Source organism: Leuresthes tenuis, unplaced genomic scaffold, assembly GCF_036924035.1.
Source record: "Leuresthes tenuis unplaced genomic scaffold, fLeuTen1.0.hap1 SCAF_14, whole genome shotgun sequence".
Taxonomy (NCBI): Eukaryota; Metazoa; Chordata; class Actinopteri; order Atheriniformes; family Atherinopsidae; genus Leuresthes; species Leuresthes tenuis.
In genome coordinates, this window is record NW_027325368.1 from 11939773 (window position 1) to 11956698 (window position 16926).

Here is a 16926-nt window from a genome sequence, read left to right on the forward strand (position 1 = left end):
TAAGACTCTCCCAGAAACTCTTACTCAGGCCTTTTGAACAGTTGAAATCCAGGATTTTTTTATTCTTCTTAACTACTTCTTCTTTTGTGTGTTATTTTCCTTTTCTCTTTCTCAACTATGTGTTTGTTTTGAGATTCCTTTACTTAAAGTTTAATACCTTGAGAATCGTCGTTGTGTATTAGAATTTTTATAATTTGTACATTTCAACACAATCTCAGCATAACTTAAACGCAACTTTATTAACATGTACTGTACCTTGCCAATCTATTCACCCACATTGCCATTTTTCCTATTATGATGCATTACTGCCTGCAGTTTCAATTGATGAAATAAAATAGACAATCTTAAAAAGATATTTGAAATGACAATGTTTGTATGCATATGGATAGATCTCTTAATTAAGTTTCGGTCCTTTCAGTAACATTTAGAAGTCACATTATTACCTCACTTAAGTCCTCCTGTTGGCAAAGTGTTGCACTATATGCCAATTGTGAAAGACACCATAGGAATGCAGCATTAGAAAAATATGTCAAAACATAAATTTCCCCTAGAGCACTTTTAAATCAATTATTAGGGAACTGAATCAATATGTCACCACAACAAACGTGCTATCAGAGGGAAGAGCATTAAAAATCACAGACCAGGCAAATAGGGCATTAATAAGACAGGTAACAAAGAGGCCAAAGATAATCCTGAAGGAGCAGCACAGCTCCGCAGCAGTCCACTTTAAGCACTACACTCCACAAAGAAGGGGATTTGTTGAGTAATTTTTTTTTTTTATGTTTTGAGCTTACCAAAACGCAAGCACACGCTGTAAACATGTTGAAAAAAGTGCTTGCGTCAGACTGAACTTTTTTGGCCCTCAAGGAATACATCACATGTGACACAAATCCTTTAGTCTAACAACACCAGCTTCACAGCAAAGTATGGTGGAGTCATTGTTCTGTGGGCATGTTTTTCTCTGGCAGGGCCTGGGGAATTGGTCAGATATAGAGGACTGATTGATGGATTCAAGTAAAAGAGGAAAATGTATTTATATCCATGTTCAATGCCATGCCATGGGTATGGGTAATGGGTAATGGTCACCAGCACAATTCATGTTGCTTGAGGAATAGGATGACAAAGTCAAAGTGACAGTAACTTAAAGCATATCATGAAGGCAAAATTGAATGGTTGTATTTGAAACATGTAAATATTTTTGGAATTCCTTGTCAAAGTCTAGACCTCAAGCTGATTGAGAATGTGTGATGTGACTTATAGATTGCCATAAACCACTAGAGCCCATACAGCATGAAGAGGCTGGAACCGTTTTGTCTTGAGGAATGGCAAAAAATCCCTGTGGCTAGATGTGTCAACCTTGTACAGGCATAGCCCAAGAGACTGGAGCTGCAATTGTTGCAAATTGCTCTCTTTACTTTGTGGGGGTGAATGCTTATTTATATATGGAAATATTGCACCTTTGAATTTAATGTTGTGTTGATAAAATGATACTACCCCAGCAAATTCTATTTTAACCCTGAGTTGTTAGGCAACAAAACAGGAACAATGCCATATGGTGAGAATATTTTCAAGGCATTGTAGCTCCAGAAGCTATACAATAATCGTCACATGGATGTCCCAGTTTATCCCTTTCCCCAGGGCTATTCCTGGATACTGTAAGTTGTGTTAAAACATTTAGGACATGAAAAAAATAGTTTGTCATAAGGCAGTGCTTCCATACTTTGATTCTCACCCATTCTTTGCCATTAATCAATGCAGCACAACTGTCCTATTCATGACTTCCGATGTTCAAGTTTTCCCAAAGGAGAAGTTCCTGTAGTTAATGACAAATACATATGCATAGACTAAAGCACGTGCAGCAAAACTGGCACACCGCAGACCATCACCACAACTGAGACATGTTTTCCAGGCAAGATCTTTATGCTAAATGATAACAGCAGTACAATATCAGGTTACATCACAAGGAGCTTTTGGGCCCCCTTAGCATATTTGGTTTGTGGCTCAGCTTACAGTGCCCCCCCACAACCAGCTTGCTGCTAGAGGATCAAACTGCCCCACCCAGCTTTCTCAGCTCAGTCACAAATGTCAGATCTTCATTTGTTTTCACACATTATGAATAGCAACATAAGGTCTTGAGGTAATGTGATATAATTTAGCCTTAATATTTGAGAGTATCTTTGTTTTTAAAAGAAGAGCATGATGGAAATTTCAAGTACATTCTCAAAGCCTTTTTTAAATCAACTATTGTAACTAATAATGAATGATTTCAATTGCTGCAATGTTAACAAACACTAGTATATTGCTGCCCAGTCTACTGTTAACTTATATAAGATGTTGGGGACATTCTGGAATTGGCCTGATCCTGATAAAAGAGTGAACAAAATAACAAGTAAGACCCCATGAGCTGTTTGCTTAAGGAGGCCAAAAAAAAAAAAAACTATAAATAATATGTGACCTCTAGTGGTAGTGATAGCACCTGCATCTGAATGGTAAGAATGGCATTTCTGAAGGTAGTGGTTGTGATGTAAAAAGAATGTATTGTAACCCGAAACAAAGACTATTTTCTAACCTTAACCAAGCAATTTTGGTAATTTTGTAATGCTATTGCCTAATCTCAACCAGGAAGTGAAAGAAAGTGTTTTACTAAAGTGTTGTTGAGTTACTGACTGAATAATGAATGATGAAAAGAGCTCTGCACATCCAGACCATCACGCCTTCCCTCCTGGCTCCTTATGAAGATTCTGTGGTTTGTTAAAGGGAAACATTTTATAATGACATCTGCTCTAAGACATTTTTTCTTATCATTGGGGTGATAGCTCACAAGATGCCATTATGGGTCATAATTGAGGGTATGAACAAATTACATTTCTGGTCATTTTGTTTGGAGGACTTATTGATACTACCGCCACCTCTCAGCCCACCTAATGCGAACACACTGTTGTTGGTTTTTTTGTCTGCAAAGAGAGGGTTACTTCATTGTCACTATACAGAATGTAATTTACTGTGTTTTGTTTGTACTCTTTTATGGTTATTTGCTTTTTTCACTTGTGTTTGTGGTACACACTGCCTGGGTTTTGGCCATCATCATCTTTGCCTTTACACGCCTTTGTAAAGTCTTGATCTGACTTGTATCCAGAGGACACTATTCTCACCTCTCATCAGTTGCAGCCCATTTAAAGAACTCATTTTTTTCTAACAGTTGTGTCAGCCCAGTTTTTTAGTCATGGATGTTTCCACTTACCTGGAACATGTTGTCTTGAGATATATGCTTAGAGTACACACTGTGTACTGTATATAGAAGCGCAAGTAACTTAATGATAAACTTGCTTGTGTTGATTTATTTCCATCATTATTTTAAATAATATAAAGGTAAAATATTTTTCTCCATACAAAAATGTAATATTCTTGCTTAAAGCTGTAGTGTATTTAATACTTATGTAAAGCGGAAATATTCTGTAGACCTTTCAATATCTGCTTTTAATTAATTTTAGTATCCAGATGACATTCTAACAACTTATCCCTCTCCAACAGGAGGTTTTTCACCGTTTGTATCTCATCTACACAGTCGGGTACTCTATCTCTCTGGGATCCCTCATGGTGGCTGTTGTCATCTTGGGATATTTTCGGTGAGTCTGAGCAGTCGGTGGAATTTTTCAATCAACCTCTCCAATCTCAGGTGTCCCCAAGAGAGATTTTGATACAGGGTGAGAAATTAGGTTGGGGAAATGGTCAAAGGAATCAACAAGGAGTCTAAATGTTTAATGATGACATAATGGCTTTTTTTTTTCTTTTTTACCATTTATTTTTATCAGTTACAAACATAGTGTGAAGCTGAGTGTAAATTTCATAATGATTTAATGGATAAAAGAGGCTTTATCATAAAATCATGCTCTGTTCCCTTACTCATTAGTCATGCAGTGCAAGATATTTAGTGTCACAGGAACACCATGAAGCATTTAAAATGTATAAAGCATTACCTCTGACTTTTACTTTGACTTTTAACAGACTGTGATATGCCTACCTTTGAGGAGCAGTCTGCCTGTAGGCCTTCAGTAATGCATGCCTCGTTGTCTGACATTTCTTTGTTATTTTCATGCTGATTTAATGTTTCGCTTCTAAGCAGATAAAACTTGTGGTCCAATATTGTAGTTAAAGGTATCTTACATAGATTAAGTTCCTAAGTCTCTACAAGTTAAAGGGGCTCTTCTTCACTGTTTTTACTACGCAAATAAACAGCAGATGAGATAACTTTTTAAAAGATGAGAAGAATTTAGAGTAAAATACTGTATTTAAAGAGCTTGTTTCTTGAAGAGATAACATAATTTTCTACCAATGTTGTGCTTATAAACCTTATCTTGTCTGTCTTACCTTAGAGGTGACCTCTTACATCAAGAAAAAAATTACAACAAGGTCAAAGTTTGACCAGTTTGATTTATACAGAGCAGAGTGGTTGGTATTTGCTTATTTTGTATGGCATGGGGAGTATCAGGAATCGATGTGAAGGCACTGTTTACCAATGTTCTCACTGGCATGACTTACTGTACAAGCAGTCAGTCAGAAGATTTTAGGAATGCTCCCAACTGGCACCAGGAAATCTACGGGCCAAATGAGTTTAATAAGTTATCCCAGGGGTCCATCTGACATTCTGGCACTGAGCTCCCAAACCCTCTAACCATGTCTCCCCTTCAACACATCAGCTTTTAGTAGCAAGGACTCGTAAATGTTTTCCAGGAAGAGCAAAGGGATATTTTACATTAGCACTTGTGTTTCAGTTTTTTCACCTGGGAAAAGTATGCTAGATTAGTTTTCCTAAATCAATAGTTCTCTAAGGTACCTTGTCAGCTCATTAATGAGACTATAGTGAAGGAAATAGTGGATGGGATAGTGGTTTATTTTAAGTGCGCAGTCACACTTTAATAATGCAACTTTTATAAATTTTGGTACTAATGAATAATTACGAAATATTGTCTTTGACTCTTTTTTTCCCCCTGAGCATTATGGCTATTGATCCACCAAATTAAGTCCAACGGATCATGATGCCAAAGGCCAGCCCACAGTAAATGTTTAGGATGTTCTGAGAGAATTTTTGACGGAGGTACATTTGCATGCTATTGCAACTTCTCCACACATGCTTGCAATTTGTTTTTACAGCTCACTTTCAGCATAGCAATCCAATATTAATGTGTTTTCCCTAAATCTCAAGAATGCGTGATAGTCAGCGTGTAATTCAGCTGGCTCTAATTAGGATGAGTATAGTTTGTGTGTACTATATGTGTTAAAACACTTCTGCACGATTACATGTAGGTGTGCGAACTAACATAGAACACAAAGACACAATTTTCAACTGATCAACCATTTGACCTTGCTGCTGTCGTTTGTTTTTCTCCTCAGACGGTTGCACTGCACCAGGAACTACATCCACATGCACCTATTTGTATCCTACATGCTAAGAGCTATAAGTATCTTTGTGAAAGACGTTGTTCTCTACTCTGAATCCGCATTAGAGAACATGGAAAGAGTCACAGTGGAAGACCTTAAGTCCATTACTGAAGCTCCACCAGCCAACAAAACACAGTTTGTAAGTGAACACGCCTGTCGATGGAGCCAGCATGCAAAGCTTTTTCCTTCAATAAATAGAAAGAGAAGGAAACTATCAATGTATATACTGTACAAAGTGGAAATCACATGTCATAGTTTTTTTCAGGGTAAAGACAGAATTTACGGTATGCCAAATAACACATAAAATAGCTGAGAATTATTTCTCAAAGTATCAACTTTTGATTGCTTTCCCTGGGTAGATAATTTGATTTGCAGTGCAGTTTGGTGTTCCACATTTGCTTCCAAGGTGGAAGTGGTACATGTATTTTGCAAAGTCTCACCTGCTTTTCCAGTGCTGGAGCAAATAACAGTTTGTCACCATGCCAAAGTTATACTGGGCCAGCACTTGGCTTTCCCTTTCAGAGTCAAGTGAAAAAAAAAAATGTGTTAAGACTGTGTACTTTTCATGCATGCTTTAATACACAAACAATTTGCGTAATATACCTAAGATACATAGTTTTTCTCATGTATCTCCAGATTTCTGCAGTAAAACATCCATGTTAAAGTCGGTGACATACTGCAATATTTACATGGTTGTGCTTTGGCAGGGTGCATTAATTCATGTAAACCTTTATTTGAAATACGCTGCAGTTACTTTGCAACTTTTCCCATAATTCCTGAATTATGGGAAAAGAAAATCATTTTCTGGAACACGAACATTTGAACCGTAAAGCTGTGTCCCAAGAAAAGACATGAAACTCCAATGCCAAAAAACCCTTGCCGTCACCCATCAGCACTTGTTAAATCCCCGACTGATAAGAGGAGGAAGAGTTAACAATAATAACACAGCAACAGAAGAAAGGAGCATTGTATTGGCTGATATTAATCATAGCATGACAACACAGCAGTAACAACTGCAGCTGCGTGGAGCTTTGACCTTACCTGGAGCCAAATCGATGGATGACTAAATCTGTGTTGACTCCTGAGACTGCTTCAGATTCTGTCAGTACATCAGCACATAATGCTAACTGGATTACTATTAACCTCTGTTTAAACACAAACATTCTGCAATGAAAAAAAAATGATAATAGAAAAACATATTTATTTGTTGACATAGTCATTTTACGTTTTCATTCAGTCAGCAACGATGTGGCGCTTTTCCTGATTTTTACTGCCTTCTAACACGAGGCAAAGACACCCATGGGAAATTCATAAGGTCCAAAAAGCAATAAAAACAAGTAACTCATACAGCTCACTGCAGTAACACCTCCAGTTTTCCAATATTCTCTGCCTTGATGTGTTTGCTGTTTGTAGTCACCACTTTTGTGTTCTAATGATGCGTTTTATCATGCATTTACTGCCATATTTTAAAAAAAGAACTGAAATGATACTGTCAAATCATTTGCTTATTTCTTTTCCAGCTTTTCTGTTTCGTGTTAGTGTCAAACACACAAACTAAAATATGAAAATATGACATGCATAAATACAGTCAATTAGTAATCAATTAGAACTTTACCGTTAAATCTTATGTTTAGATAGATAAATCAACAGACAGTAGATAAAAAAGTCAAAGATGCCTTTTAAAATTTATGAACCTAAGGATGACAGTACTGTCAGATGATTTTAATGCGTGTTTTAGGGTTAGAGAGGAGACAGTGAAGTCACATTGTACACTGTCAAAGCCATTTTATCATAGTCATTCTCTGTATTTCCCAACATCATGTACATCTGCCCTAAATCCGCATACTCCTTTAATTTAACTGATATTGGATGATTATTCAATTTGTAGGACAATTTGTCCTACAATCAGTCAGTCATTCAGCTCTAAAGACAGTGCGACATATAATGAGGTCACAGAGCTACTTTGAGCTGAATGTTAAAAAAAAATCCACATGCTAATGATGATGCTGTTAATATCCTGATGCGTAGCATTTGATTTTCTCCAGGTTTAGCTTTTGAGTTTAGCCCTCTACGATGGCAACATTTATCTCCTCAGACCTGCCACTATAGAGGTTGGTGGTCATTTCCTTAGTTTTACAGATGCTGAGTACTTAGATTATTGAAATTCTGACCTCAAAAGGGCATTGGATAAAAACTTAGCAGATAAATAATGTGAGTGAAGTTCAAATGGGTCCCTTTCCCAAGTGTGGGAAATTTCATATAAATCCATTGAATAATTTATTTGTTGTAGAAATAGTTAACTGGAAGCTCAAAATGTCAAGCTTAAAATGGCAAAATCACAGGAGCACAGTCCACTGGGTCTGTTGGTTAATTCTATCTCAGTACATGAAAAGTGCTGGAGGTGGTGAGGAAGAATCAAACTGCTCAGGGCTGTGAATGTAAAAATAAAATATAATAGTAATCTGATAATCTCAGTTACAGTTTCCCAATGACATAGTCCAGACCTCCAGACTTCTACCTCAAGCAGCCAGATCTCACATGCACTCTTCTGCATAACATTGCCATATAAATTATTTTAACCATAGCTAGAGAAAGGAAAAGAAAAGAAAAGAAAAACACTGGAGAAAATAAGCTTTGCCACACAGCTCGGGATCAGTGAGCAATAACCACACAGTGATAATCACAAGCACGTCACTCTGATTAGTGATTACTGAACCAAATGATTTGGATTACACTAACTTGGACACGTTGAGAGTATAAACCTCACTACTTCTTTACTTTAATAAAAAATCTGTAAATAACTGTTGCTATATCATAGATATCAGAAATATGTTAGAATGATTTGAGGAGAAATGTTTGATGGAGACAATAGCATGTGTTTTAAAAAAAAGCTTTTTTCAGTGTGAATATTGATTGATTGGCCTTCCTTGTCTGCTGTTTTGTGTATAGATTAGCTGTAAGGTGGTCGTAACCTTGTTCATGTACTTCCTGGCAACCAATTACTACTGGATCCTTGTGGAGGGTCTTTACCTCCACAGCCTCATCTTTATGACCTTTTTCTCAGACAGAAAGTATCTCTGGGGATTTACTCTGATTGGATGGGGTGAGTTCCTCATTTTTGTTACTTACACATGTACTTATGTCTACTTGATTACGGTACAATCAGCTGACTTAATTCCATGCAAATAAATTCTTACCTAAAGGTACCTAATTTTTGATGGTTGAAGTAATATGCAAAAAAAAGAGCAGTGGAAGCAGTGAAAACTGCTTGAATGTGGGTTTTACAGTTCCTGCATTGTACACACTGTGCGTATAAATTACATAAGCACAGCGCATACAATGTGGATGCTGTTCAACCCAGGTTCTACTCATATGATACAAGCAATATAAAGACTTGAGTTACTATCGTATCATGATATATGTTTTATGGTAGCACTATTCATATTTTTTACTTAATTTTGTAGGAGTACCAGCTGTGTTTGTGACCATCTGGGCAACTGTGAGAGCCATATTTGCTGACACGGAGTAAGAGAAATGCATGATTTATGTTCACATTATCCTTGTCAAACAGCAGTGCAGAAATACTAAAGTTAAGTGTTCTTCAAACTGATGCAGTTTTTACTGATTGTAGAGTCATGGGGAAAAAAGCAACCTCTTTCAATCTTAAAGTTTTACACATCAGTACTTAAATAATCACATGGTCCTCAAAATGTCTCAGGATTTGGTAAATATGACTTAGATGAACAACAACACATGACATATTTAGCAAAAAACAAGCCTAAATGCAGAGGCAGTGGGTAGAAAAACTAACTATACCTTACTACTTCCATTGGAATTAAGAAAGTAAGCAACAGAGGGTAAGTGTGAGCCAGATGCCGCTAGCCAAATCACTTGATTGATCAATCAACAGCAAGTGTGAACATCTCTTTAAAAGTAAAGATTTGCTGGTCTGGAGCATTCAGGTGACATCAGCCATGACCTTAGAGAAGCAGTTGATGCTGCCCATCAGTCAATGGGACATGGAGTGGGACCTTTCCAAACAATTTGGTGTCCATCATTCTACAGTAATCCCAAAAAATTAACCTCAATGTCAGATCGTTGAATACTTTGAGAAAAAAAGAAAACTGCTACATCATAGACTCTACGGGTATCAGACAGCTTTTTGATATGTTAAGATATATGACAGTACAATAGAAAAGGACTGAAGAAATATTGCTTGTGTAGAAAAGTTGTCAGGAGAAAAAAAAACAAACAAAACATGGCAGAATGGCTTCTGTTTTCAAAGTTGCATCTAAAAAAAAATCCCTTTCTTCTGGGTCTCTGGAGCAATGTCCTTGAGACCAAAGTAGAGTTGTTTGGTCATAATGCACAGCATCACATTTGGCAGTAGCCAAACACAGCATATTACCCAAACACTTGACACCAACTGTCAAACAGTGGTTAACAATTACCTCCTCTGTATACCAAAGTATTTTAGAGTCAAATGTGAGAGCTAAAGCTTGGCTTAAATTGAATCGTGCAACAGGATAATGTTCCCAAACACACCAGCAAATATAAAACAAAATGTCCGAAAAAGAAAGGAATCAAAATGCTGCAATTACCCAACCCAACTGAATTGCCGTGGCAGAACCTTGAGAGAGCTGTATATGCAATGAACAAAGCAATGTTGTATAGTAGAGTGAGCCAAAATTCCTCCACAACCATGCAAGAGACTGAAAAGGAAAATTATAAGCTCAAGTTATTGCTGCATAAGATTGTTTAAGCGAATAAGTTATGGGGTATACTTAGTTTTTCACATTCTGCTTTTGCATTTTGATGCTGCATTGTAGGTCATGTGCGGGTGTTAATCTTATAGGTTATAATGACCCAATATTACAACCTGGTAAGGATGAGGCAATGCACGCTGTGATAGGTAAAACCTTAAAATTGAAAGAGAGGGTTCTTTTTTTCAGACTACCGTATTTATCTCTCTCTTAAGGTTGTAAAAGCAGATGGATATCGCCTTAGTGTAAATATTGTCCCATTCTAAAATTTAAAACGGACAACAGGGACAAAACTGCACCAAATAAGACAAAATGTTAAAAAAGTGTGTAACTAATAATTGCACTGTCATCAAATGGAGCTGAAATTTAGTTTTTCTCAATTTTTACATAAAGAAGATTGTTAAGAAAGAAAAGATTCAGAAAAAAAAAAATTCTTATTTTATTACACCCTTTCTTGTGTCTTCTTCTTGAGTCTCTCAGCCTCCTTACATGCATAGCTGGGTATCTTAGTAGCATTTTAGAAAAGGGTTTAAAAGCTGACAGGAAATACTGAAAGAGAATTTATCCTCTACACCTGAATGGCCAAACTTGAAGGGAAGAAAATTGTACCACATAAGCCTTGAGGCGATACCTCAAACCCTTCTGATCATCACTCTGCAGTGTCCACATGGCCCTGTAGTTTGGTCGAACAGACTCTGAGAGCTTACAGCTAAGCCGGTGTTGTATCCAACACCTGTAGAATAGAACTAAACAACGCATTTTATTCTCAGTCGACAGGCAAGCAGAAGAACATTTCTGCCTGCCTTCCAGGTCTTCTCGGGCAGAAAAACAACCCAAGCACGATAATTACTACAACTCAAGCGTGTACCTTCATGTTAGAATTGAGGCTCTGAATCAACCTAAATAAAGCACCATCTATTCTTTTGGTCAACAATTCTCTGAATTGCTATTGTTAGAGAATTAAATTACATGTAAAAGCTAAGGTTCAGAGAAAAAAATTAATTTCAAATTTAAAAAAAGGGGAAGAGGGGCAGGTTTTGTTATTTCTTTGTCATACATGCACAAACCTAATAATGTCTTTAGACCTCTAAAAGCGTAGATCATCAAGCGTATTTATGTGAAACTCAAAGGTAATGGATCAATTAAAAAGGAATTAATACTATTAATCTAATATGAGTGCTTTGATAAATTGAATTAGTTAGAGATGTTAGATGAATCTGCTATAGAAGGGAAGACAATGCCCTGTCTAATCTCTATCTAAGTCATAATGATATGTGAAATGATGTAAATAATGAGATTGTTAAAGAGACCAAAGGGGAATAGAGGGATTCTGGATTATTTACTATCTTAACCCTTTCTTACCTCTTGCCTATCCACTTCTGTTGTTTCTCATTTCCTGCAGGTGTTGGGACTTAAGTGCAGGCAATTTTAAATGGATATATCAAGTGCCTATCCTGGTGGCTGTGGTGGTGAGTACATACTCACAGCTTGTACTTTACCCCTGCGGTGAAGGAAATCACAGTGTTTCACTTCACCTGTGGCTTTACAGCTGTTCGATGAGACCTTATTATTTTTGCAATCACATTTAATCATATCATTATGTTCCTATTTTCTCTTCAGGTTAATTTCATATTATTTCTGAACATCATCAGAGTCTTGGCAACTAAACTGCGAGAAACAAATGCTGGAAGGTGCGACACCAGACAACAGTACAGGTACAGAGCACTAGTCCAGGGTAAAAATGATATTTGTCAATATTTCTAGTACAGATATTCCTCTTGAATTCATTTATCATATGACTCAAATAAACCAGGATTATAATTACATTTGTCTAATGAGATGAGACTAAAAGGACATGGATACCTAACTATGATTAACATTAGTAATTATTCAGTCTACAGTTTTCTCAGAAATAAATTGTTTCATGAAGTCTGTCTATTTTAGCCTGCAGTCAAAAAATCCTTGTCACGATTTCCAAGGTGGTATGCATATTGCATTGTTTAAGCCAACTAAAAGCACATAGTCATGAATTTATTATAACTTCGGAGGTATTTTTTGGGATCACTGCTTGTTGCCTACTTCCAAAGTATGTCGGTATTTATTTGAACCCGTTTTTTCCATCTACCTGTGAAGTGATCCATGTGCGTTTGGGTACAACACAATACCAAAAAGAATCAATCCAGCCCCATGCTTCACAGTTCCCGTGGTGCATCACTTGCTATTTTGACTTCTTTGTGCCATAGGATCCGTTTCCAGAATGTGGGCTTAGATGTTTCAGAGTTTAAATCTTTTCATTTTGCAGTGAAGAATCAGTAAAGGCTTCCTTCTAACAATGCTTCCATGAAAATGATATTTGTTCAGTGTATTACTACTCTAGAGTCTTCAAAGAGCTTTCTTTAGTAAAGCTCTGGTTTTGATTTGCCTTTCTAACAATTCTCTGAGCATTCTTTTCTGAAAGTATCCTTGATCCTCCAGGCCTCTATTTGATGCACCCCGCTAGCTCTTACTCTTATCTCACAGTGACGTTACAAATTGAGGAAACTCCTACCTAGAAACACTGGTTTTATCTTCTTATAGTGTTCTCCTGTTTTTGTGGTTATCAATTACCTGAATTTTCTAATGCAGCTGCTTCGAGGAGCCCAATGCTGTTGACTGACATGGTTTTAGGATATGGTTTTGAATTATGCATTGCCTGGAATTTCCATATGATGACTGTGAACAAACCATACCTCCAAAAAGATGATCAAAGTCCAAGAGCTTGGTGCAAGTTATTTGAGTATAAACGCTCTCGGAATTACTTAACTTTTGCATAGTGCTTTTTTGTGCTATTAAAAAATATAGGAAATTAATGTTGCTTAAATGAAAAAAGACCTGGTGACTAAAACTAAGACTAGCAGTGTTATCCTTTTTGTTCTTCTGATTAAGGTTTTGAAATGTTTTGTTTCAGAAAACTGCTGAAGTCCACATTAGTGCTGATGCCACTGTTTGGTGTCCACTACATCATATTCAATGCCATGCCGTATACAGAGGTGTCTGGAATTCCATGGTTGATCCAAATGCATTATGAGATGCTTTTCAACTCCTTCCAGGTAAAGGTGTTGAGGTTGAAATTCTGGAAAATGCAATGCTATCTCGAGAGGCCTTTTATATTCTTTCATGCCGCGCAAATCAGATTGACCTGATAGGAATTCGACATATCCTGAGGGTTAACATTATCACCAAAAAACAGCTACCGTGTCAACATTGTTTAGTTTCTGATTTGTGGTAAGATCCTAATTAAGATGAAGAAAATAGCAAGGGCAACTGATGACTGAAAATATCAGAGTTAATGCCAAATTATACAGCTAAAATGTCACATTAAGTGCATGCAAAATATAACTGGGTTGTGGATAATATAAGTAAAATCTTAATCTATTCTTTTCCAGGGATTCTTAGTTGCAATTATATATTGCTTTTGCAACGGAGAGGTAAGAACTCAAAAATATTCGCTCTTTACACTACTTTGGCTCCCTAGCTCTTTTAGATAATTTCGTCTGAATAATTTTGTGTTCTCTTAGGTGCAAGCTGAGATCAAAAAGTCTTGGAGTAGGAGAACTCTGGCCCTGGACTTCAAAAGAAAAGCTCGAAGTGGCAGCAACACTTACAGCTATGGACCTATGGTATCACACACGAGTGTGACCAATGTCACTGCCAGAGGACCGCTGGCCCTCCACCTCACCACAAGGCTGGGACCGGTGCCTGTGAATGGGCACAGGAACCTGCCTGGCTATGTAAAGAATGGCTCAGTCTCAGAGAACTCTATACCTTCGTCAGGACAGGAGCTCCACATTCCCGAAGAAGAGCAGTCTGCTCATGCACGGCCCAGTGAGAATGAGAAACCCTCTCCTGTGGTTGAAGAGGAGAGGGAAACAGTCATGTGACCTCTTGGGAACTGTTTATTGAGATGAAAAGTGAAAAGACGCGTCAGGAAACACTCAGGATGGTCTGAAGGGGATGACTGCATACATCAACACTGCCAGTTTTTTCTCCTGTGAATCGAGCCAGAACATTGACAACTCTTGAGGCTCAAGGCATAAAGGGTGCATCACTTTTGAGAGCTTCTCTGAGTGATGCTGACCCCAAATTCTTGTGGCAAATAACTCCCAGCTTTTTCATCAACCACCTGCAACAGAGAATGTGTAAAAGGCATAAACAGACTGCCATTTCTTATTTCTCTTCCACTGCCATGACTGTTTATATCTAGTTTTCTGTTTGCTTGTGTAGCAAATGTCTTGTGGTCATTCTTTGTTCATAATTTAAACAGGAGTTAGGTAAGTACAACAGTTGCCAAGAATAGCCTTAATCACCCGCTCCTAAGCCAGGTGGGTCTTGAGTGCACTTAACATGGACAAGATTTGAATTAAGTGTAGGCCTGGCTGAAAAAGTCACTAATGCTACTATACCAAGACATCTGTTCATGTTTTGTGGCATTGTATCTCATTTGTTCTGCATTGTCTTAGATCCACTTCAGTGTAAAAGGGAAGTTACTCAGGTAATTGAAGTCCTCTATTGTTGCACACCTATTTTTATACTTTCTAAGTGGTGTTTCAGCATAGTCTACATTTCTCTCCAGAGGACATTGCTGTGTTATATAAGGCTGTGTTGATATTTGTTTTTTCGAAATATTGTACAGTTTGTGCTGTTGTCTAACAAACCTTTATTTCTCCCTCTAATTATAATAGATTTTGAATGGTTGAAATGAATGTATTGCTTTCAAATTGTCTTGCAATTGATTCTAACACAGCCAAAGTAAGGATGCCAACTGAAGTATATTCCTTTGAAAGCTGTTCAGTCTTATTTGTAGTAAAGGTGAAAGTTTAAAAAAAAGAAAAAAAAAAGAAGAAGACCCCATTCAAAAGCACATGAAGTCTTAAATTTCAATGGAATGCTAATAAATGAGAAATCCAAGAAAATCTCAATTCCTTAAAATTTAAAGAGTGACATCAGTGGTTGATATGAAGGAAAAAACGCAATTTTGCAGAAGATCCAGTGATGAGCTGCTTTTTGATGTATATATTCAAGTCACAATGTTTACAAAGGTCAAAAATACATCCTAATTGTGAGCTTAAGTGTTCATGTGTATGGATATATTATAAAGCTGTTGTAATGTATATTTGCTCATGTGTTCGTTTATCAAATGTTGGCGATATTTGATCATGTATATAAGTCCAAACAGAATTGGTGAATCTATTTTCAGTTGACAGGGCATTCATACTATTGTTTCCTCAAGCATTCTAGACGATATTTTTAACTCTGTTTCTTGTGATTTAATGCACTTAACCTGCATGGCTGGCAATGTAGGTCACATCATCCATTAAACCAAAGAGAAAAGGCATGCTGTGCCCTCAGAGAAAAGGTTTTACTGCAAAAAGGATTTGTATTATCATCCAACACCTTGTCTGCCAGCCAAACTCTTCTTAAAGTTGGAGTGGAAAAGACATTCCTAACGATCTGTAGCCTACTAATAATGAACTAGTGCCATTTCTTTTAAAGACAATGTTGTTATATTCAAATCCTTACTTTGGAGTTTCACTTTACCTAAAGATTTTAAATTAATGACCACAATTTGATGGGACTTTTGCTTCTCAAGAATCTCAACTAATAAGTGGAAAAAGCTACTGTAATGTTTGATCTCACCTTTGTTTGATGTCAGACTCTCTTGTCCTTCTGGCTGCCATGCTCTACCCACTTACTGAATGACAAATTCTAAAAATTCTAAAAAAGGTTTTCCATCACCTATTGCTAAATTCATTAAGGTATAGGTTTGTATAGGTTAAGGTTTGTATAACTTACTGAACTATAAGTAAACCAAACGAGTTACAAATGTGTAAGTGATCATAATATGGCCTCCTCTCTGTTTCAGTTTGTACTGCTAAGAGTCCTACTGGTCTTACAATAGACTGTACTGAAATACATTTTACATATGCATCAACTCTTTAAAAAATGTCTGGTAAAATTCTACATTTTGCTTAATGCAGGTCAGAGACCAAAACTAACAATGCTTTAGCTTACAATGTGTAATAAGTAATATGAGCCATTCATACATTCAGTCGCATTATCTGTCATTATCATTATTTTTTTTTTTATTCTGGATTATAAACATCAAATGTATGAAACTTAGCACACCAAATTATTATTTTTTTTCTAAATCACCATGCCCTGCTGTTTTTGTACATTCTTTAAGCTTTTATTCTGAAAAAATATATTTCTTTATTCATTGTTTAGAGATACACATGTTCAGTATAAAAAATGTTCTTTAGATTGAAAGACAAAGACAGGGTTAAGAACATCTTAAAGTATTGACAGACAAAATAACATGTACTTTAGTCTTATTAAACAGACAGTGGTGATTCCAAACATGTCCACCTCACTCCAAAATTATTAAAAGTGGAGGTTGGGTAAATTGACTTCTTCTGTAATCACAGGTGACTACAGGTCACAGTGATGGAAAAAGGAAATTATCTGAGGTTGAATGATGTCTCAAGTAGCCCCTTGCCACATAAAATACTTGTTGTTTATTTAACTGGATTCTTTTAGACAGATTTTATTGCATTCTACAGAAATCTGTGAAAACTAAATTTGGTTGAATTTGGAAACTCATAAGGAGCTGTGTTTTTGTTGTGTAATAAAATCAGACAGTATCAGAGCATGATGATATTTATATCAAGAAACACTTGGACATGTT

At 36.7% G+C, this 16926-nt stretch overlaps 1 protein-coding gene across 1 annotated transcript in view; it reads left to right on the forward strand.

Moving 5' to 3' along the window:
- pth1r (parathyroid hormone 1 receptor) overlaps nt 1-16255 on the forward strand; it is a 53056-nt gene extending 36801 nt beyond the window's left edge. The window contains exons 5-13 of the mRNA XM_072364464.1: nt 3532-3626; nt 5392-5578; nt 8389-8542; nt 8904-8964; nt 11605-11671; nt 11823-11917; nt 13150-13291; nt 13628-13669; nt 13760-16255. Coding sequence (XP_072220565.1) covers nt 3532-3626; nt 5392-5578; nt 8389-8542; nt 8904-8964; nt 11605-11671; nt 11823-11917; nt 13150-13291; nt 13628-13669; nt 13760-14122 — 1206 coding nt within the window. The 3' untranslated portion in view covers nt 14123-16255. The remainder of the gene's footprint in view (nt 1-3531; nt 3627-5391; nt 5579-8388; nt 8543-8903; nt 8965-11604; nt 11672-11822; nt 11918-13149; nt 13292-13627; nt 13670-13759) is intronic.
- Nucleotides 16256-16926: the final 671 nt, after the last annotated feature.